Source organism: Moschus berezovskii, chromosome 4, assembly GCF_049115385.1.
Source record: "Moschus berezovskii isolate FMDL1 chromosome 4, NW_MosBer_1.0, whole genome shotgun sequence".
Classification (NCBI taxonomy): Eukaryota; Metazoa; Chordata; class Mammalia; order Artiodactyla; family Moschidae; genus Moschus; species Moschus berezovskii.
Window position 1 is genome coordinate 19471761 of NC_142463.1, and position 21384 is coordinate 19493144.

Here is a 21384-nt window from a genome sequence, read left to right on the forward strand (position 1 = left end):
TCCAGGCAGAGGGAATAAATGTGCAAAGGCTCAGAGGCAGGAACAGTTCTATTATATGTGAGAAAGACAGAGAGAAGGCCTATCTGATTGGAGTAAAGCAGGCAAAAGAAGATTGTTTAGAGAGGTCGACAGGGCCTGACTATGGGGAACTTTATAGACCATCTCAAGGATTCTGAATTTCATTCTCAGACTAAAGGGACACCCCTGAAGAGTTACTTGTAAGAAATGTACCAACTAATAAGATGATAATAATAAAGGAAACTGTGTGTGTGTGAGGGGAGCGGTGGGGGAGTATATGGCAACTCTGTACTATCTGCTCAATTTTTCTGAAAAATCTAAAACCATTCTTAAAAAAAAATAAGGCCTACCAATAAAAAATACAAAACTGAAAATAAAGAGCCCTGTATGAAAACCTAAGATGGGTAGAGTTTTGACTTCTGCTAACCCCCAGTACCTTAGAATGTGACTATATTTGGAGATAGGACCTTTAAAGAGGTAATTAAGTTAAAACAAGGTCCTCAGGTAGACCTTAATCTTATCTGACTGATGTCTTTAAGAGAAGAAGTGATTAGGACACACAGAAAAAGATCATGTGGACTTTCCTGGTGGTTCAGACAAGAGTCTACACTGCTACTGCAGTGGGCACAGGTTCAGTCCCAAGGAGGGGAAAAAAGATCATGTGAAATCAAAAGGAGACTGCCATCTACAAACCAAGAGAGAGGCCTCAGAAGAAATCAACCTTGTCAATACCTTGATCTTGACCTTCTAGCCTCTGGAAGTATGAGAAAATAAATTTCTGTTGTGTAAGTCACCTAGTCTGTAGTAATGTTGTTATGACAACACTAGAAAACTCATACAAAGACATTTTGCTTTAGTTTCCAAATACAAAATGGCAATATCAAATATGCTTTATCAAACTATATATCCTCAGCCCCATTTCCCCTGTGGATTTGCTTTTTCTGGCCTTACCTCTACCATCTCCCCATCTGGAAAAGTGTTGACCTGTAGAATAAAGACCAAATTCCTGAGGATGGCACTTAAGGCCTTCCTGCCCACCACCCACCCCCCATTCATCTGAGCTACTAATATTTCTCCACATTTCAGACTGTTTTGGTTCTCCATTCAGAGGACATGGAAGACAAGGTTAGAGAAGTAGGCTTTTGTGGGAATGGTGAGGGATGGGATGGGATGGTCATATGGTGGGAAGATGAAACGGAGACCAGTAGCAATACTTTGGCCACCTCATGCAACGAGTTGACTCACTGGAAAAGACTCTGATGCTGGGAAAGGTTGGGGGCGGGAGGAGAAGGGGACAACCGAGAATGAGATGGCTGGATGGCATCACCGACTCTGTGGACATGAGTTTGAGTGAACTCCGGGAGTTGGTGATGGACAGGGAGGCCTGGCGTGCTGTGATTCATGGGGTCGCGGAGAGTCGGACACAACTGAGCGACTGAACTGAACTGAAGGTGCTGCAGCAGTAATCCTGATTTGAGAGACTGTGACCCAGATGAGTGTGCTTGGGGAAGATGGAGTGAACTGCATAGATTTCAGAGATATTTGGGAGATAAAACTGACAGCGATCGAGTACTAAATAAATATTTGTTGACTTTCCTGGCCACTCTTTCTAAAGTGAGCTCTTTGGTTCCTCTCCTGTTTACTTCCTTCACAGCACTTTTCACAGCCTGCAATTATTTTGTTTATATTCTTGCCTATTGTCTGTTTCCATTAAGCAGAATGTAAACTAAATGAGGGCTTCAACCTTGACCAGTCTTATACACACAGTGCTTTGGCACTGACCAAAGGCTCTCAGATCTTTGAGGACTGAACAGGTTAACAAGTGATTGGATGGTACAGACTGAGCACAGAGAAGCGAAAGGTCAAGGCCAGGAAGAAGCCTGTGATCCTGGGATCCAGAGGGTTGAAGACGCCACCTCTTTACCACCTCATGTGGGTCAGAATGGCCATCATTTCAAACTCTGTAATAACAAATGCTGGAGAGGGTGTGGACAAAAAAGAACCACCTTAAACTGTTGGTGGGAATGTAACTTGGTGCAGCCACTATGGAAAACAGTATGGATGTTCCTTGAAAAACTAAAAATAGAGTCATCATGGGATCCAACAATCCAACTCCTAGGTATGTATATACCCAGAGAACATTCTAATTCAAAAAGATCCATGCACCTTAATGTTCACTGCAACACTATTTCCAATAGCCAAGACATGGAAACAACATGTATGTCCACTGACAGATGAATGGAAAAGATGTGGCATACATATACAGTGGACTACTACCCAGCCATAAAAAGAATGAAATAATGCCATTTGCAGCAACACGGATGAATCTAGAAATTATCATACCAAGCGAAGAGACTACCATACCAGAAAGAGAAAGACAAATACCATATGATATCATTTATATGTGGAATCTAAAATATGACGCAAACTTACCTATGAAACAGAAACAGACTCACAGACATAGAAAACAGAATTGTGGTTGCCGAGGGGGAGATGGATTGGGAGTTTGAGATTAGCAGATGCAAACTATTACACATAGAATAGGTAAACAGTACGGTGCTACTGAATAGCGTAGGAAACTATATTGAATATCCTGTGATAAACCTTAATGGAAAAGAATATGAAAAAGAATGGATATATCAATATATGTGTAACTTAGTCACTTTGCTATACAATAGAAATTATACAACATTGTAAATCAACTATACTTCAATAAAGTAAATAAATTTTAAAAGGCCCCATCTCTGTCTCTGGCCCTGTGAAAGGTGGACATGGACCAGAGGTTTAGGGGTTCAGATGGCCCCAGGACCACCTGCCCAACTGTCCTTTGCTAGATTTGAGAAAATACAAGTACCATTCTTCACTTTCTGGCCTCTGGCTGTGGACGCAGGGCAGTGGATATTTTCAGGGAAAGAGAATAGGCACCCCTCCAGAACATGAGATCTACCCCTTAAAGGTGTGGGTGTAGTGGCAGAAGATGTTACCTGGCCCGTTACGAAAGCCTTGAATACCTGGCTGTTTCATCTCAAGACTCAGCACAGGAGTTCAGGCCTCCACACTCCAGGCAAGCCCAGCTGGGAGTATGCAATTCCTCTCAGCCCCTAAAGGGGGCAGCACTGGCCTGGACCTGCGGTCTCTGGCCAAGAGCGTGGGACGAACGCAAATTCTCGCGCACTTAAAGGGTTGGTGACCAACTCGGGCAAAAGCGAGCGGCGTCCCTACTTGTGCCCTCCAGGTTGGAACCGTGGTCCATCTAGTTGCTGAGGAGACTCCCCATACGCCCAGGGCACTCTCGGACTTCAGCATGAGCCCCCAAGAATGGGGGGCGAAAGGACCCCCATTAGAGGGACTCTCAGTCACCAGGACGAGGTAGGAGGGCAGGGACAAAGCTGGCTCTTACATCCTGATGGCCGCCCACATGGTGACTAGCAGTATGGCTGCATCTTGAAGGCGGGAGCCGTAGGCTTGGCCGCGGGGTGCGCAGGTGGGAGGAGGAGCTTCTTGACGTAAGGCCTGATGAGGGGCGTGGCTTCTCGGTGACTCGGAAGAAGGGGGCGGGCTCTTAATGACGAGACGCCGGGGAGGGGGCAGGCGTTCATTGATAAAAACGCTGGCTCCCTGGGGCGCGAGCGCGGCGTAGCAAATCCTGGCGGCTCCTCGCGCCGTCGGGGCCTGGCCGAACCCAGAAATTAGCCCGGCCCGCGCTGCGCCTCACCGCCCGCATGGAGCCCGCGGCCGGCTTCCTGTCCCCGCGACCCTTCCCTCGTGCGGCCGCCCCGCCAGCGCCCCCCGCCGGACCCGGGCCGCCTGGAAGTCCCAAGCCTGGATCTGAGCCAGAGGTGCTGGCCGAGACTCCGGCACCGGACCCCGGGCGCCTCATCACCGACCCGCGGAGCGGCCGCACCTACTTCAAAGGCCGCCTGTTGGGCAAGGTGAGCTGGGGAGTGATGCCAGCGAGGGTAGGGGAGCCCTGCCGACTTCTTTGCCCTGGCGGAGCGGGGCGGGGCCGCTTGGCCTCGGCATGGGGACGTCTGCGGGCCAGACCTGCCTGATGCCTTCTCCTCATAGGGGGGCTTTGCCCGCTGCTACGAGGCTACTGACACAGAGACCGGCAATGCCTACGCTGTCAAAGTCATCTCGCAGAGCCGCATTACCAAGCCGCATCAGCGTGAGAAGGTGAGCCAGGGCCCAGGCCCAGCGGGCCACGGGTGGGGTGGGGACGGTGACGAGGGAGCCCTTGACGGATGATAACCCCGCGCCGCCACTGCAGATCCTAAACGAGATTGAGCTGCACCGCGGCCTGCAGCACCGTCACATCGTGCGTTTCTCGCATCATTTTGAAGATGCTGACAACATTTACATTTTCCTGGAGCTCTGCAGCCGAAAGGTGAGGGGTGGCGGAGGTGGGGAGGGAGTAGGGACCTTAAGACCCAAAGCTGAAGCCCTGTTCTTCCTTGGCGAGCACACGGAGGGAGGGTCGGGGAGGGTGGACGAGGGGCTGAGGCCGCCGCTCTCTGCAGTCCCTGGCCCACATCTGGAAGGCCCGGCACACTCTGTTGGAGCCAGAGGTGCGCTACTACCTTCGGCAGATTCTTTCCGGACTCAAGTACCTGCACCAGCGGGGCATCTTGCACCGGGACCTCAAGCTAGGTGAGACTCCTGGGCCAACAGGATGGGGGCTGGGGAGGCAGAGAAAAAGGCGTCTGACACATTTCTCCGCCCCTGTTCAGGAAATTTTTTTATCACTGAAAACATGGAACTGAAGATGGGGGATTTTGGACTGGCAACCCGGTTGGAGCCCCCAGAGCATAGGAAGAAGTGAGTGTTTGGGTGGGGGGGGTTGCCACAGTCTGTGTGACACATAGGACGTGAGTGACAGACACTGAGTATATCTGTAGGAGGCACGGTGATTGCCTGATGTGACTGTGTGATTAATGGGAGGGATGATGGGCTGTGTGTGTGTGTGTGAAGGTGGCGGTGGCAGCCTGGGTTCCTGGGAATGGTGGAGAGGCTGCTGGTCCTATGTGTGTCTGAGTCCCTAAGATGGATGGGGTGTAAGGATTCTTGAAGGTGTATGACCAGTCCTGTGTGTGAATGTGGATGGTGACATAAGCAGTGTGTGTGTGAGATGGTGGAGATGGTGGACATGACACCCTGTGTGTGTCAGAAAGCCCTGCTTTGGCCATGAGGTCTGGGAGTGTAACACAGCCTGTGTGGCAGTAGTGTTCATGGAGGATGTGACAGCTGATGTTAGTGTGTATGGCACAGACCATAGGAGGTGACAGCCTGTGGTAGGGGAGTAGGGGAAGGAGGAAGGGATCAGGGATGGACCCTCTGTTGACCTGGAGGAGGGGGCTGGGTTAGTGGTCAGGAACTCCCCTGTCCTGCAGAGTCGCTGAGCAGCTGGGCCAGGCGGGTGGGCAGGGACTCAGCTGCCATCCCCGGCTCCATTGTCTCAGAACAAACAGGAGTTCTCTGGCCTTTGGTGACAGGCAGCTGCTTTGTCTGGACTCTCAGTGGGGGCAGGGATGAGGGGCCGGTCAGGCTGCCTCTGAACCTTGCCCTCTCCTCCTCCCTATCCTGTCAGGACCATCTGTGGTACCCCCAACTATGTGGCCCCAGAAGTGCTGCAGAGACAGGGCCATGGCCCGGAGGCAGATGTGTGGTCCCTGGGCTGTGTCATGTGAGTGCCAGGGTCAGGTGTGCACAGAGGGTGCCCGGGAGGGCCTATGTTCCACTTTACTCCTGACTACCTTTTCTCTGCCCCACAGGTACACGCTGCTATGTGGGAGCCCCCCCTTTGAGACCGTTGACCTGAAGGAGACGTACCGCTGCATCAAGCAGGTTCACTACACGCTGCCTGCCAGCCTCTCACTGCCTGCCCGGCAGCTCCTGGCTGCCATCCTTCGAGCTTCACCCCAAGACCGCCCCTCAATTGACCAGATCCTGCGCCACGACTTCTTTACCAAGGTTTGTGGCACCCCAGACACATCCAGTCTTCAGTTTCCCCAGGGGTTGAATTGGGAGCAGGTGACGGGACTCCTGGGCTGTTCTTCTCTGCTCACACGCTTTCTCTCCTCAGGGCTACACCCCGGACCGGCTCCCTGTCAGCAGCTGTGTGACAGTCCCAGATCTGACACCCCTTAACCCAGCTAAGATTCTGTTTGTCAAAGTTACCAAGAGCCTCTTTGGGAGAAAGAAGAATAAGAGTAAGTCTGAGACGTCAGTGGATTTGAGGGTACAGAGCAGCAGGGGGCTTGTCACATACATGTGGGGGTGTGAGTGTAGGGTCCCTGGGGACCCCTGGGGATAGCATGCATTATACAGGCACTTGGCTATGCCTAACTGTGTCATCTCTTCGGGAAGCAGGGGGTCTGGGCAGAATTCTGAGGGTTCTATCTCCCCCCACCCAGATAAGAACCATCCCGAGGAGCGGGACGAGGTCTCCTCTTTGGTGAATGGCCTCACTCGGACGTCCATTGGCCATCAGGATGCCAGGCCCGAGGTGAGGTGCTCACGTGGACGGTGTTCCCCTGACTCACCCCCACCCTAGCAGCTGCAGGAAGCCTGGGATAAAAGAGGCTGGTGAAGCATCTAGCCTCGTGGTGGCCTAATTGGCTGCGTCTCATCGGTCAGGCGGGGTGACCTGGGGTGCCCTGGGTGCCAGGGTAGGACAAGCTATGGACTCTCAAGGATTTGGATTTCGGAGCCTGTCTCACTCCTTTTCCCTACCCAACCCTCCAGGCTCCAGCAGCTTCAGGTCCAGCCCCCCTCAGCCTGGTAGAGACAGCACCAGAAGACAGTTCACCCCGTGGGACACTGGCAAGCAGTGGAGATGGTGCGCCACCAGGAGGGTGAAGGGTGCTCGAGGTTGTGGGGGTGGAGACCAAGCCGGGAGGGAAGGAGTGGGTGGAGAGTCATTGTCTAGGACCTGTGGGACTATCGCCTAATTCTCAGTGCCCTGTTCCCTTCAGGGTTTGAAGAAGGTCTGACTGTGGCCACAGTGGTGGAGTCAGCCCTCTGTGCTCTGAGAAACTGCCTGGCCTTCATGCCCCCAGGTGAGGCTGGGGCCTGGCAAATGTGAATGGTGGTGGGAGTTCTTTGGGAAGCCAGGAACAAGTCCTCATTCCTACCTCTTCTATGACAGCTGAACAGAACCCAGCTCCCCTGGCACAACCAGAACCTCTGGTGTGGGTCAGCAAGTGGGTTGACTACTCCAACAAGTTTGGCTTTGGGTATCAACTGTCCAGCCGCCGTGTGGCTGTGCTGTTCAACAATGGCACACACATGGCCCTATCGGCCAACAGAAAGTAAGTGCTGTGATGGGGGGCCTTGTACCCAGGCCTCTGTACTCAGCAGTGCTGTAACTTTGTGCTCCTGGGCTCCCAGTCCCGCAGTCTCTGAGGAGGGGGTGTGGGTGCAGGGCCCCTTCTGACCTCTGTCTGCTCCCTCCAGGACTGTGCACTACAACCCCACCAGCAGTAAGCACCTCTCCTTCTCTGTGGGTGCCGTGCCCCGGGCTCTGCAGCCTCAGCTGGGTGTCCTGAAGTATTTCGCCTCCTACATGGAGCAGCGCCTCATGAAGGTTTGTGGACTGGGTCTGCAGTTGAGGGGGCGGGTGGTACATTCAGGACTAACACATCCCGATCCCCTCCTAGTCACCTTTGCGGGTGGGTGGACAGTGGGGTAGGTGTTGAAGCTAGAAGCTGACCCTCTAAGGGAGACATGGATAGGGAGAGGACTGACTGGTGTCAGACAAGTGACCGGCCCCTGTTCCCAGGGTGGAGATCTGCCCAGTGTGGAAGAGGTGGAGGTGCCTGTACCCCCACTCCTGCTGCAGTGGGTCAAGACCGATCAGGCCCTACTCATGCTCTTTAGTGATGGCACCATCCAGGTAAGAGCTCTGCCTGGAGCTGGGGGTGAGGACTGGGAGGTCCAGGGTGCTGGGGAGGAAACGATCTGGGCGCTAGGCCCTGATCAGTGCCGCCTTCCTGTGCACAGGTGAACTTCTACGGAGACCACACCAAGCTGATCCTCAGTGGCTGGGAGCCCCTCCTTGTGACTTTCGTGGCCCGCAATCGCAGTGCTTGTACTTACCTCGCTTCCCACCTTCAGCAGCTGGGCTGCTCCCCAGATCTGCGGCAGCGGCTTCACTATGCTCTGCGCCTGCTCCGGGACCGCTGCCCCGTCTAGGCCACAGTCTGTGGGCCCGGCCACCACTCAAACCCTCAGGCCTGAGGTCTGTGCCTGTCAGGCTCTGGCCCTCGCCTTTGTGGCCCTCCCTGTTCCTTTGGTGCCTCACTGGGGGCTCCGGGCCGAATCCCCCAGGGAATCAGGGACCAGCTTTACTGGGGTTGGAGGCGGCCTCCCACCCCTTCTCCAAGAAAAGCCTGAGCCTTAGCCCCCCACTAGGGGGCGTTATTTATGGACCACTTTTATTTATTGACATTTATTTATTGGGATGTGAGCCCCACGAAGGGCCTCCTTCTGGGATAATAAACCGTTTTTGCAGAACTCGAGGGCCTCCTCACTCGCAGTAGAGTCCGTGGACCGTGGCCACTGCGAAGAGCGAGGCGTTGGTGACGGCAGCCGAGGCCAACCCGTCGAGCGCCGCGTCCCACAGCGCGCGGCTGACCACGCGGACGCCCTGGCCGGCGCGCTGCCCCAGCACCACGCTGCACACCAGCTTGTAGCGCGGCGGGCTGAGCTCGCGCATGCGCATGCGCACCAGCTCGCACAGCTCCTGCGCCAGCTGCCCCGCCTCTGCGCCCGAGTAGCACGCGTCCCGCAGTCCCGCGGCCAACGCCGCCTCCAGGGCCTGCTGTGCGCGCGCGGCCTCCCAGCGCTGCCCCGGCGCCGGCTCCGTGCGGTATGAGGGTGCCAGCCGGCGGGCGGGTGCCAGGGGTAAGCCAGAGAAGCTGACCCGCGAGCTTAGAGGAGGCACGGGGCCCAGGGATGGACGTCGACCCCCAGGGCCTGCACTTGGCCCTGCCAGCGAGTTGCGGCGTGAAAAGGACAAGACCGGACCTAGCACTGAGCCGCGGCGGGAGGCCGGGCCCAGGCCAGCTGGTCGGGTTTCATCGATGCTGGGCAGCCGGCCTAGAGGCCGCGCTGCTGATAGTTTCAACCCATGGTCTTTGGTCTCCTCCTCCTGGCGTCCGTGGGGCACAGGCCTGCCAGCCATGGACCTGCAGGCTGGAAGACCCACACTTGGATGGGATGGCCCTCACTAGCTGTCTTTGTACACCATCTAGTCTCTTACTCAGTGATGAGTTTTTACCCTCTAATCTCTCCTTACCTGTGTTTTTCGGACCGGTGAATCAGATAGTTCCTGGCTGCGTGGATTCCTGGGTGCTTAGAGGGTTAAGGGCTGTTAGGGACAACAAGGGAAGAGACGCTGCTCAGACTATCATCTCTCTCTCCCTACCCCCTGAGCTCCACCTCACCTGAGCATTATGGAGGTTAGACAAGTGAGCTCCCAAGTACACCTCCCTTCCACCTGACTCACCAGCAGAAACTGGGATGTATCTGCCCTCTGCCTGCGCCTAGACAGTGGCGCCTCCACCCCCTAACCAGAGGGAGGAACAGACAGACCCAGCTCCTTCAGCCCCCACAGATCCTTCTAGCCCCTGTGAGTCTTGAATCCGGCCATCCTCCACCCGCTCCCTGCTCTCAGGGTGTCTGGCAAAGCCTGGGGCTAGGTGACTCAGGATGGTCCTTCCAGCCTGTTTTTGGCTTCTGGCCCTACCTCCAGAGTCAGTTCTGGGATGACCGCCCTCTTTTCCCCAAACTCCTTTGGCACCTGAGCCACCTGCAGCCTGTGCCCTCCAGGCTGTCTCCTAACAGCCCTTGCCCGACTGGCCTGACTGGCAGGTAGGAGGCTAAGGGCCCCTTGCCTGTGTTGTGGAGTTGCTCTGGGTTGCTGGGCAAGCACTCCTCTTCCTGGTTCCCTCTCACCAGTCCTGGCTCTGGCTTAACCTGGGAGTGTTACTGTTAGCACGTGTTGAATGCCGGGTGGCTGAGTCATCAGGGGAGGTGGATCAACAAGGGGTTAGAGCCCAAGGGCATACAAGTGTGAGTGAAGGGGCAGATGTAGAGGGGGGCTCTGGTCAGAAAGGTGTGCCCCTACCCCAGGGCTCTTGAGCCACTGTCCATTTCTCCCCTTGTGAAGGCTGGCTCTCTACTTGTGAGCAAGTCGCAGAGGCCTGGGATATGGGGAAACCCTGAGGCTACTGGGGTGGCTGCTCAGGAATCAGGATTGGGGCCTACAGGAAGGAGCACGTCATGGCCCTATCATCTCCCCATCAGCCTCAATTAGGACAAACATTTCCGTTCCTTGTATACAGCTAGGGTGGGGCTTGGATGACTTCCTCAGTTCTGGGCTGGGGGAGGGGGAAGGGAGACCCACTGGAACTCAGATCTGATGCAACAGTGGTGACTTCACTGCTCAGTGAATCCTGCTGACCTAACTTAAGTGTCCTGGGCCTAATCCCCCGCTGTCCACACCTCTTGTGTGCCCTAGTGCCCAGACTGCCCCCACCCGCACTGTGGTTGAACTCCAGGGATGTCAGAGACCATGATGCCTCTGTCAGTGTTGAGACCTCCTCACCTGAACCCTCTCTGGGAGGTCCAGGACTGCCACCTCCCAAACAAGCCAGGTCTGGACCCTGAAAATGGTCCATGGGGACAAGGACTTTCCTTGTTGATGGGAGTTCTTCAGGTCTGCTTAACCTGTGTGCTTGTAGGGGGAGGGGAGGGAGGGGCAGGAAATTTGAACTCTGAACCCTGGACAGGCAGGGGCCAGGATGCTAAGACCCTCCAACTCTGCTTAGGGCCCCTCTATGGCTGAAGTTTTCCCTGGGCCTGTGGGAGCTGGGCGGGGCCTCCTCTCAGGCTGGGCTCTAGTTTCCGTGGAAACCCACAGGCTTCCCACCCCAGCGCTGCCTGGGCAGGCTCCCAGCTGGGGCCTCATCCGCAGCCAGCCTCTCCTCCCCAGTCCAGTCTGCTCCACCTTGGCCTCTCTTGGTCCCCTCCCTGAGTCCCCAAGCCTCTGGCCTCTTCCACTGGCCTCTGATACCTTCTGGGCCTCTCCTGCCTCATTCCTAAACTTTAGCTTCTCAGCAAACAAGCCTCTGGATCTCTTGCCCCTCCCTCTCAGGCCTTTCTAGCTCTTCACCAGCTCTAGGGCTCAGCCAGGCCTCCTGCTCCTTCCACGTACTGTCTCTCCCACACATAACAAGCCTCCTAGGCTGTTCCTCCTGCTTAGTCCCCTGCCCCACCCATGGAGACCCCAGGACTGGTTGTGCATGGGGAGGCTGCACCTTTTTCCACAGCACTCCGGAGCCTCGTCAACAACCCCTTATACAGGTGAGAGGGGTGTCTGGCTGTGGGTTTTCCCTAACTGGCTCTGCTGGGACCCATGACTCTGAGGAATCTCTGAGTACAGAGGAAGTGGAGAATTAGGACTTGACCCTCCTCCCCGGTGAACTCAGCCTGGGGAAGTGGAGTGCGGAGGATGGCGACTGATCACGCAGTGTCTGTGAGAGCCCGAGAGCCAGAGGTGGGGGCAGTGGGGACTGGAGCTCAGAGCAGCAATGTGACTTCAGGGAAAGGCCTGCCTTTTTTGGATCTTGGGCTCCTGGCAGAGAAAAGCCCTCTGCACTCTGGATCCTGAGAAATGGAGTGTAACTTGAGTGCCTCCCTGGGGAGACAGAGGAGCAGACGATCCTATTCTGGGAATTGGGGACTGGTAGGGGAACAAAGTTCAAGAGATTGAGCCAGAGTCGCAGACAGGAAGTAGTTCAAGTGTATTGCCTGGGGCTCACTGCCTGTAGTGTCTCTATAACCAGGGACCAAGTACAGGGCAGGGCCAGTCAGAAGAACCAGAATGCAGCTTTCTGTCTCCACTGCTTCACAGCTGGGGTCCTCCCACACGGTGGCGATTTCTGTAACCCTACTGCTTTGGGCGTCACAGACTGATCTGAGCAGTGGACACCCCCCACCCCAACCCCCCGCCCCAGGCCTTGCACTTGAGACTAGAAGGCTCCAGGAAGCTCAAGCTTCATCATCTGTCCCTTACTCACTGTGCTGTTCAGAGGCCCAGAAGCTGGGGCCGGAAGTGATCATGAAAATGGAAAATGTGGTCTGGCCCCATGATAGCGCATCACTGATGTGTCTGTAGTCGGTGCCCTCCACACCCTCCCTCCTCCCCACTCCTGTCTGGAGGAGGCTGAAAAAGCTGAGTGTGCAGTCTGGAGGAGAAGCCAAAAAGAGTTTCCCTTCACCAGTCACAGGCTGGGGAGGAGAGGGACATTGGGATTGATCTTGTATCAGCCCTGGTGCCCCCTCAGCGATCAAACATAGCCACCTAATGTTAGCCACCCCAGGGTTTGGGATGAGCATCTCATTTTAGGGATGAGAAACCTGAGAGGCAATAGATCAGAAATCTCTTCCCTAGCTTCTCTTGCCTAGGTGGAGCTATGGTTGGAACCAGGCCTGTGTGACCCAGACCTTTTGCTAGAGGGACTGCCTCTCATATGGCATATAAGGAAACGGAGGCCCAGAGAGGGCAAAGGGAAAGTCTAGAGTTACATAGAGACTCTAGCCTCTTCTTCCTGGCTCTCTGCTCCTCTCTCCCACAGTGATGTTCGCTTTGTGGTCGGTCAAGAACGGCAGGAGGTGTTTGCCCACCGGTGCTTGTTGGCATGTAGATGCAACTTCTTCCAGCGACTTCTGAGCTCAGAGCCAGGCCCCGGGGTGCCTGGCCCTGTGGTGCTGAGTACTGTGCCAGCTGAGGCCTTCCTGGCAGTGCTGGAGTTTCTGTATACCAACAGTGCCAAGCTGCAACGCCACTCTGTGAGCCCACTGGGAAAGGGGCTGGGTGGGCAAGATCTGGGTGGCTGAGGGGCGGGAAGACTCTTCTACCGTGCCAATCACCCACTCTGCAGGTGCTCGAGGTGTTGACGGCAGCTGTGGAGTATGGGCTGGAGGAACTTCGAGAGGTGGGTTCATGGGCAGCCGTCTCCTTTCCCCTGCCTCTTATGGGTGCGGTTCACATCCTGTCTCACACACCCGCTAACCTGGAGAGCAATGTGTACCAATACCGAAAGTATGGGTATCTCTATATAAACAGGCACTGATGCACGCCTATGTGCAAAAGGATATGTGTGTGCCCTGTGGGGCATATGGGGGTGTAGATACTGGGATAAGTTAGCCTTGATCCCTGTTCTTCAAAGTGAGACAGGCACAAGAAAAACGCTTAACCCAGCGGCGTAAGTGTGACAGAGAAGGGCGTATGGTGCTGAGACTGTACAGAGAGTCTCTCTAGTCTCAAGAGGGAGAAGAGGGGAATACTTCCTGGAAAAGGAAACATTTGTGTTGCATCGGGTAGAATAGGTAAGATTTTTGTTCAGCGGGGAGAAGAAAGATGGTATTCTAGTCACAGAGGCACAAAAAGAACTGGTGAAACATTTAGTGTAGTTAGACTAAGGGGACTAAGAGTGTGAAAGGAAGAGAGGAAGCGATGAGATTGGAGAGGGTGCCAGGGCCTGGTTCCTGTAGGACTGTCAGGCTCAGAGGGTAAAGCGTCTGCCTACAATGCGGGAGACCCGGGTTCAATCCCTGGGTCGGGAAGATCCCCTGGAGAAGGAAATGGCAACCCACTTCAGTACTCTTGCCTGGAAAATCCCATGGACGGAGAAGCCTGGTAGGCTACAGTCCAAGGGGTTGCAAAGAGTCGGACACGACTGAGTGACTTCACTTCACTACCCAGAGGGCAGTGGAGTTTCAGTGGAGGTTTCAGGTAGTGAGGATTTGGAAGCTACGAGGAAAAGGGATTGGGAGCCACAGGAAGGGCTCACCAGTCCCGTAGGGACAGGGGTGGTAGTGGTTGCCCAGGAAAGAAGTGCCTGCCTTTGAGAGAAGTGGAACTGGCACTGTTCGTAGTTCAGTTACTGTAGAAATTGAGGTTGCGCTAGCAACCAGTGTTGTTGTTCAGTGGCTCAGTTGTGTCTGACTCTTTGAGACCCCATGGACTGCAGCACAGCAGCAGACGTCCTTGTCCTTTATTATCTCCGAGTTTGCTCAAACTCATGTCCATTGAGTCACTGATGCCATCCGACCATCTCATCCTCAGTCTCCCCCTTCTCCTCCTGCCCTCAATCTTTCCCAGCATCAGGGTCTTTCCAGTGAGTCTGTTCTTCACATCAGGTGGCCAAAGTTGGAGTTTTGGCTTCAGCATCAGTCCTTCCAGTGAATATTCAGGGTTGATTCCCTTTAGGATTGGCTGGTTTGACCCTGTGAACTGGCATTACCCAGGGCTTTTCTGGATGTGGGGGTGAGAGGGAGATGTCACAGAGGAATTCAAGTTTCTGGTTAAAACAGTGTCTTTGAGATCAGAGAAAAGTGTGGAGAAAGGTAAGTGTCTTGAAAGAAAAGGAGAATGGAATTTTCACATGGCTCTTATCTAGTCTGATTAGTGAGGAGTGTACTAAAAGGTGGGCTGCTGGGCTTGGCTTTGCTAGCTCCTAGTCTCAGGCCTTGGTGATTCCCTGCCTTCCTTGGCCTGGGAGGTCTGCCTGGGCCTGGGGCTGCTAGTAGCCTGGGTGGCTCACTGCTCCAAGGCTGTTCAGTTTCTGGGCTGGGACTGGGGCCTTGGAACAGGGACATCTGGGCTCAGCCCACCTTCATTTTTGTTCCCAGCTGTGCCTGGAGTTTGTGGTGAAAGCACTGGACGTGGAGCTAGTTTGTGAGGCCCTGCAGGTGGGTGTCTCTGGACAGGCTTGTAGGAGGTGACAGTGTGGAGGCCGGGCTGCCCGGCCTCTCCATCTCCAACCTGACCTCCTTCATTCTGCTCTCAGGTTGCTGTAACCTTTGGCCTGGGACAGCTGCAGGAGCGTTGTGTAGCTTTCATTGAGGCCCACAGCCAGGTACTCCCCACTGCATACTCCCTACCACACACCCCTCGTTCTGCTCCTCCCTGACCCAATCTTGGACCCATAGGAGACCCTCCGGACCCGTGGTTTCCTGGAGCTGTCTGCGCCCGCGTTGCTGCCCCTGCTGCGTAGCGACAAGCTCTGTGTGGACGAGGCCGAGCTGGTCCTGGCGGCCCGGAGTTGGGCGCGCGTGGGCGCGGTGAGCAGGGGCTGAAGGGAGTGGGAGGTATGCGTGCTCAAAGAGGCTCTAGATGCAGGAACCAGGAGAGCAGGCGGTTGGGCAGGTGCCCCCGTCCGCCCAGGTTCAGTGCTGACGTCCGCAGGCGGTGCTAGAGCGGCCTGTGGCCGAGGTGGCGGCCCCGGTGGTGCGGGAGCTGAGACTGGCCTTGCTGGCTCCGGCAGAGCTGAGCGCCCTGGAAGAACAGAACCGGCGGGAGCCGCTCATCCCGGTGCGGACGCGGGAAACACGTCTCAGATCGTGTTGGGGGAGGCGAGGGGGGCGTGGTCCAGGGTCTGCGGGGTAAGGTGGGCACTGCGGGACTCCGCGGTGATTCGCATCCCTTCCAGGTGGAACAGATCGTGGAGGCGTGGAAGTGTCACGCTCTGCGGAGAGGGGATGAGGCCCGGGGTCCCCCGTGCCGCCGCCGGAGGGGCACCCTGCCCCGGGAGCATCATCGCTTTTTGGATCTGCCGTTTAAGTGACCAGTGCCATGACTTGCGAACCATGCTGCGCCTCTCTTAAACTGCAGCTCCCAACACGCTCCGCGCTCAAAGCGGGCTTCCGCTCCCAGAATGCCGGGCGAGTGGGGGCGGGAAGGACCAATGTGTGCCAAACGCAGGCGCCGTGGGTGAGGTTCCGGCGGTGGGCGGGCCTGAACGCCGCGGTCTTCCGCTGAGCCTTGGCCTCTAACCCTGCGCAAAGCGTGAAAGCAGTTTCTTTGCCCGCTGCTCTGGCCCTACCGCCCGTCTCCTTTACTCTTGTAATTCCCACATATCTTTTCAACTCAGCCCCCTCTTTAACTCCAGACCTGGCTCCTGGCGATCTCTCTCCACATGTCCCACAGACACTTCAGAGTCAATCCAAAATTGTGCTCGCCCCTCATCTTTCCCTAGTTTTGCCCCCATCATGTTTTTCATCTCCATGGGTGCCAAAGTCAGCAACCTAGATGTCATCCTTGCTTTATTCTTCTTCACATTTGCCTCCCATGGCTTCTATTTCTTAAGGCTGAAAGCAGAATATGCCACCCCAAAATATGCTGTTTCGGCATAAGGTTGTTTTAAGCTGGTTATTTTGAGCAAAAGGAGACGTTTTGGAAACAGAAAAGTTACCCTTTCGTAAGGGAAATTTTTAGAAACTAAATCTACATTGGTAAGGGTGTCTCCCTTTTTGTACAGAAGGATGATTAATTTACAGGAGACTTCCTGTGAAATCACTAAGATCTGCTTAATAAACCTTCTCCTTGCTTTCAGTGCTTTTCCTGACAGCCTTCCCATATCTGGCCTCCCCACACTTTTCTTTCTTTTGTCATTAGCTGAAGGAAGTATTTAAGCAGGTATTTTCGGCCACCTCTGGGAGTTACTGATTTTTCCCTGGGTATCTCCCATGTATATGTGAGATATACATGTTAATAAACTTCCATTTTTGTTTCTCTGGTTAAGCTGTCTCATTACAAAGGTCTCAGCCAAGAACTCAGAGAGTAGAGGGAAAATTATTTTTCCTTTCCTACAAGATCTTTCCAGTTGGTTCAGTTCTCTTACCCCAGTTCAACCAGTCCTATCTGTGGCAGGAATTACTGCCACAGGCTCTTATTAATCTTCCTGCCTTCACTCCAGTGGAGACCTCCCCAACCATTTCCCACAGTGCCTCTCGACTTGTCTAAAATTGTCAGCCCTACACCCTTTATTAAGTTTCTCTATTTACCCACTGCCCTCTGGACAAAATATAATGTTTAACTTTTAGAGCACTCACAATATTGGTGGTTCCAAACATTAGTAAATTTTCTCTCAACTACTACCTTTGCAAAAATTCACTGGTCCTCAAACTTCCCTGGTGGCACAGTAGATAAGAATCTGCCTGCCAATGCAGGAGAAATGAGTTCCATCCCTGGTCCGGGACTATTCCACATGCTTTGGAACAACTAAGGCCATGGGCCCCAACTACTGAACCTGAGATCTAGAGGCCTCAAGTCTGCAACTACTGAAGCCTGAGCAGCTAGAGCCTGTGCTCTGCAACAAAAGAAGCTATGGCGATGAGAAGCCCTCACACTGCAACGAAGAGTAACCCCCACTTGCTGCAACTAGAGAAAGCCCGTGCACAGCAATGAAGACACAGCGCAGCCAAAAATAAAAATTACTTAAAAAAACCCAAAACATTGGCATTCTATCCCTGGATTTCCTCTCTTGGTTATTGAGGACTCCCCATGCTCTCCTTTGATTTGTTGTACATTTTGTCTTCCTGAGGATCCAGATCTCCCTGAAGAAAGATCTCTGGGGCCAGGAGTGGAGCCTAATTCATTTCTATTTCCCCAATCCCTGACACATAATCAGTGCTCTGTAAATGTTCAGTGATGACTTTGCTTTCTTCAGTTCAGTTCAGTTCAGTCGCTCAGTCGTGTCCGACTCTTTGCGACCCCAGGCACATCAGGCCTCCCTGTCCATCACCAACTCCCGGAGTTCACTCAAACTCATGTCCATCGAGTTGGTGATGCCATCCATCCATCTCATCCTCTGTCGTCTCCTTCTCCTCCTGCCCCCAATCCCTCCCAGCATCAGAGTCTTTTCCAGTGAGTCAACTCGTCACATGAGGTGGCCAAAGTATTGCAGTTTCAGCTTTAGCATCAGTCCTTCCAATGAACACCCAGGATTGATCTCCTTTAGAATGGACTGGTTGGATCTCCTTGTAGTCTAAGGGACTCTCAAGAGTCTTCTCCAGCACCACAGTTAGCGGATGTTGGCAATTTGATCTCTGTTGCCTCTGCCTTTTCTAAAACCTGCTTGAACATCTGGAAGTTCACGGTTCACATATTGCTGAAGCCTGGCTTGGAGAATTTTGAGCATGACTTTACTAGCAATTGTGTGATGAGATGAGTGCAATTGTGCGGTAGTTTGAGCATTCTTTGGCATTGCCTTTCTTTGGGATTGGAATGAAGAATGACCTTTTCCAGTCCTGTGGCCACTGCTAAGTTTTCCAAATTTGCTGGCATATTGAGTGCAGCACTTTCTTATTTAAATATTATTTTATTCCATTAAGATACTATCAATATGAAATTAGGGACTAACTTTATTTTGGCTGTGCCTCTGGACTTGCGGCATCTTAGTTCCCTGACCAGGGATCTTTTAATAACTGGTGCCCCCTGCAGTGGAAATGCAGAGTCTTAACCACTGGACCCCCAGGGAAGTCCCTAGTTGACTATTTGGGAAAAAAAAAAAAAAGTTATTCTTTCTCATGGATTTTACATAAAAATATGTTGTACATAGGTTAAAAATAGTTATTGTATCTCTCAAGACTGAAAATATGGTTACCCTTAACACCATGTTAGATAATGAAAACTGAAGAAGAAAAGCTATATCCTGGAGGACTGGTTTAATTTAGAGGGCTGGTTAAGTTAACTGTGGTATAGTCCTACAGTGATATTAAAAAAAATCCATGGTCTTTGGTGAGAAAAGCACAGTGCAGACCAAGCAGAGCATGATTCCTTTTGCTGAAAGAAAAGATAATATTGGGAGGAAAAGTTTTCCTTGCTCTTGGCTTGGTAACATTTGAGGAGGTAAAATGTGTTTGCATGAAGCACACATTTTGAATATGGAGTCAGTGGGATCTGCTAATGGCTGTGAATCTGGAGGATACCAAGTATGAGATGATAATCACTTAAAAGTCACTTCCCTCATTGCTCAGAGGGTAATGAGGCTGCCTGCAATGCAGGAGACCTGGGTTCAGTCTCTGAGTGGGGGAGATCCCCCCGGAAAAAGAAAATGGCAACCCACTCCAGTATTCTTGCCTGGAGAATTCCATGGACAGAGGAGCCTGGCGGGCTAGTCCACGGGGTCACAAAGAGTCAGACACAATTGAGAGACTCACTAAAATCCATAGGCCTAGGTGATCTCCTCTAGAGAGGATTTAGATCTAGGAACAAAAGGACATATTTGGTAGCTAGCCTTGTTGTCTCATAATGCTGTTTCTGTAGGGCACTTTTCACAGAGATTATGTATTATCTACCTTTTTTCTTTTTTAAGCTCCTTAAGGGAAAGAACCGTATTATCTTTAGAACGGAAATGTGGCACTGAGTGAGTGTTGAACAGACACAGTCTTAAGTCACACCAGAGTGCCTCAGCTAATTTTCCTCAGATAACAACCTCTGGGAAAGGAACCAGATAGTCTGATGGGACTTCCCTGGTGGCTCAGACGGTAAAGAACCCGCCTGCGATACGGAGGGCCTGGGTTCAATCCCTGAGTGGGGAAAACCCCCTAGGAACCCACTGCAGTATTCTTGCCTGGGGAACCCCCAGAGAGAGAGGTGCCTGGCAGGCTACAGTCCATGGGATCGGATCGCAGAGTCGAACAGGACTGAGCATACCCTGGTGAGAGAATTACTTCGTTTACCCACTTTCTGTATGCTTGCGTGTTTAGTCGTTTCCGACGCTATGGACTGCTATGTGCCAGGTCTCTCTAAGAAATTTTCCACGGAAAAATATTGAAGTCAGCTGCCATTCCCTTCTCCAAGAGATCTTGCGGATCCAGGGATTGAACCTGTGTCTCTTACGTCTAGCTGTGTCTTTACCTCTAGCGCTATCTGGGAAGCTTTCGGTGCTTCATCAAATGAAAAGCATCATGTGACTTTTCCATTTTACCTGCCCGCTTCTACATGACTCACTGCAGAAATATAAAGAGTTAAATATGCAGAGTAACTCCACACTTACAACACAAATTAACTAACCAAAATCGTAGCTATATTGTGGAAACTAAACTCTCTTTTATAATGTTTCTACACAGTTTTTGAATTCTAATTTTTAACTTTACAAAATGTAGCCTCGTTGAAAACGAGGCCTCAAAAAATTAGGAAAAGACTCAGAATTGTTCCTCTCCACGGAAATCTTTAGTAAAAGGCGAAAGATTTATACGATCTGAAGAGAAACCAGAGTATGTCTTCTCCCCTCCTCTTGGAACCTCCCAGAGCAACGCAACACTCTGTACACTTACGGTTGCTCCGCTCCCCGCGCGGTTTGGGCACCTTGAGTGGGATTTGCACAGACTGTAGGTTTCTAACAGACACTGTCCCCTCCAACAGTGGATAAACCCCCGTGGGGCTGGAATTCAAGCGCGTGAAATTGTCTTTTCGTGGTGCACTATGGGTATGCAAATCGCAGGCGGCTCCGCCTCTGGCTGACACCACGCACCGGCCCCGCCGGGCGGCGCTGTTGGGCTCCTCAGGGCTGCAGCTTTCTCTGCGGGTCCGCCAGGAAACCGACGCTTCCTAACGAACCGAGGCTGAGGTTAAAGCCCTGTCATTTCATACCCACAGACCCCTGCCGTCACCACCCCGTAGGGAGGAAACGGCATCCAACTTACCTGGAAGGATAGTTCCAGTGAATGGGAGGTGGAAACGAGTTCTAGAATAGCCTCTGTGAAGTCGTGGGAGGTGAACATCGAAAGTAATTCAGCCTGTCTGGGTAGGGTGCGGTGTGTTTGAATGAGGGTGTGAATCTGGCCATTAGCTGTCTTGAGAGAGCTGGGAAAATGGCAGAGGCTAGATCCAGTTAGGCCTGGAAAGGACTTGGCTTTGATCTTGTTATAACAGCAACGGGGAGCCATGAAATGGTGTTGAAGTCAAGAGGGCTGAGTAGTGAGCAGTGCCACACAGGGTGGTTTGCCCTTCAAACACTAGGACTTGTCCCCAAGACTGGCTGTGGTCAGTGCCCTGGAACTGACTATTCCTGGGGCGGTCCAGCTCCAGTTGGCTGGAATCCTTCAGCTAGTGCCATATCATTACACTGTCCAGTGTTTTAGGTTTATTCACTAAGCGTTCGATCAGAGCACAAACTTTCAACACAGCTAAAATATCACAAACTACAAAAACTGAGAGCACCTATGAGAAGCCAGGCCATTTCTTACATGAATATTTCATTTACAATCCTAAAAGGAAAAACCAGCAGCCTACAAAATGGACTGTAATCTTCCATTTCACAGAAGAAGACGCTGAGGTTGAGAGAGGATGTCTGATTTTTCCAGCTCACTCAGTTGGTAAGTGGAATTGGGGGTGGGGGGGTGACATCTTTTGCACTGTTCCAGCCTGGTGAGCTCTCCTGCTCTACCCCAAAGCCGCTCCATAGTGACCCAAACACCACTGGACCCAAATCCAGGGTCTGTCTCTTGGGCATACCGGAGGCACCCCTACCCTTGGTTCTCTTTTTTGATTCAGTGTTGATTCAGCTGCAG

General features: G+C 53.0%; 3 protein-coding genes and 1 non-coding gene across 8 annotated transcripts; 2 read left to right on the forward strand and 2 right to left on the reverse strand.

Moving 5' to 3' along the window:
* The first annotated feature begins 3205 nt into the window (after positions 1 to 3205).
* On the forward strand, positions 3206 to 8532 carry PLK3 (polo like kinase 3). 2 transcript variants are annotated; one of them, XM_055402857.2, is made up of 15 exons: positions 3207 to 3950; positions 4087 to 4194; positions 4289 to 4405; positions 4539 to 4668; positions 4749 to 4836; positions 5606 to 5701; positions 5790 to 5988; positions 6101 to 6227; positions 6432 to 6523; positions 6763 to 6856; positions 6993 to 7076; positions 7166 to 7328; positions 7474 to 7603; positions 7799 to 7912; positions 8020 to 8532. In XM_055402857.2, exons 1-15 carry the CDS (start codon positions 3741 to 3743, stop codon positions 8209 to 8211), a joined length of 1944 nt encoding a protein of 647 aa, XP_055258832.2. In that variant the 5' UTR covers positions 3207 to 3740; the 3' UTR covers positions 8212 to 8532. The 2 variants fall into 2 exon arrangements, with proteins under 2 accessions (XP_055258833.2, XP_055258832.2); XM_055402858.2 differs by lacking the exon at positions 5606 to 5701 and having other exon boundaries at positions 3206 to 3950.
* Positions 8532 to 9955, reverse strand: DYNLT4 (dynein light chain Tctex-type 4). Of its 2 annotated transcripts, none has more exons than XM_055402863.2 (3): positions 9821 to 9955; positions 9317 to 9388; positions 8532 to 9213 (listed from the first exon to the last, which is right to left on the reverse strand). In XM_055402863.2, exon 3 carries the CDS (start codon positions 9200 to 9202, stop codon positions 8546 to 8548), a length of 657 nt encoding a protein of 218 aa, XP_055258838.2. In that variant the 5' UTR covers positions 9203 to 9213; positions 9317 to 9388; positions 9821 to 9955; the 3' UTR covers positions 8532 to 8545. The 2 variants fall into 2 exon arrangements, with proteins under 2 accessions (XP_055258838.2, XP_055258837.2); XM_055402862.2 differs by having other exon boundaries at positions 9767 to 9896.
* Positions 9956 to 10694: 739 nt separating this feature from the next.
* BTBD19 (BTB domain containing 19) lies at positions 10695 to 17332 on the forward strand. 3 transcript variants are annotated; one of them, XM_088835249.1, is made up of 8 exons: positions 10695 to 11385; positions 12660 to 12877; positions 13036 to 13138; positions 14712 to 14778; positions 14877 to 14945; positions 15019 to 15150; positions 15275 to 15400; positions 15519 to 17332. In XM_088835249.1, the coding sequence occupies exons 1-8, from the start codon at positions 11300 to 11302 to the stop codon at positions 15651 to 15653; spliced, it is 936 nt and encodes a 311-aa protein (XP_088691375.1). In that variant the 5' UTR covers positions 10695 to 11299; the 3' UTR covers positions 15654 to 17332. The 3 variants fall into 3 exon arrangements, with proteins under 3 accessions (XP_088691375.1, XP_055258835.1, XP_055258836.1); XM_055402860.2 differs by lacking the exon at positions 13036 to 13138 and adding an exon at positions 12966 to 13019 and having other exon boundaries at positions 12660 to 12873; positions 14719 to 14778; positions 15519 to 17331; XM_055402861.2 differs by lacking the exons at positions 13036 to 13138; positions 14712 to 14778 and adding an exon at positions 12966 to 13019 and having other exon boundaries at positions 12660 to 12873.
* Positions 17333 to 19975: 2643 nt separating this feature from the next.
* LOC129541923 (U5 spliceosomal RNA) lies at positions 19976 to 20092 on the reverse strand. The gene has a single exon (XR_008682962.1). It is a non-coding gene; the product is annotated as a U5 spliceosomal RNA (small nuclear RNA).
* Positions 20093 to 21384: the final 1292 nt, after the last annotated feature.

Coding starts and splice junctions, on each gene's coding strand:
- PLK3 (XM_055402857.2), top strand. CDS start 3,741: ATGGAGCCCGCGGCCGGCTTCCTGTCCCCGCGACCCTTCCCTCGTGCG. Junction 4,406..4,538: donor TGGAGCTCTGCAGCCGAAAG/GTGAGGGGTGGC, acceptor CGCTCTCTGCAG/TCCCTGGCCCACATCTGGAA. Junction 5,702..5,789: donor TGGTCCCTGGGCTGTGTCAT/GTGAGTGCCAGG, acceptor TCTGCCCCACAG/GTACACGCTGCTATGTGGGA.
- DYNLT4 (XM_055402863.2), bottom strand. CDS start 9,202: ATGGCTGGCAGGCCTGTGCCCCACGGACGCCAGGAGGAGGAGACCAAA.
- BTBD19 (XM_088835249.1), top strand. CDS start 11,300: ATGGAGACCCCAGGACTGGTTGTGCATGGGGAGGCTGCACCTTTTTCC. Junction 11,386..12,659: donor GTCAACAACCCCTTATACAG/GTGAGAGGGGTG, acceptor TCTCTCCCACAG/TGATGTTCGCTTTGTGGTCG. Junction 15,151..15,274: donor GTTGGGCGCGCGTGGGCGCG/GTGAGCAGGGGC, acceptor TGACGTCCGCAG/GCGGTGCTAGAGCGGCCTGT.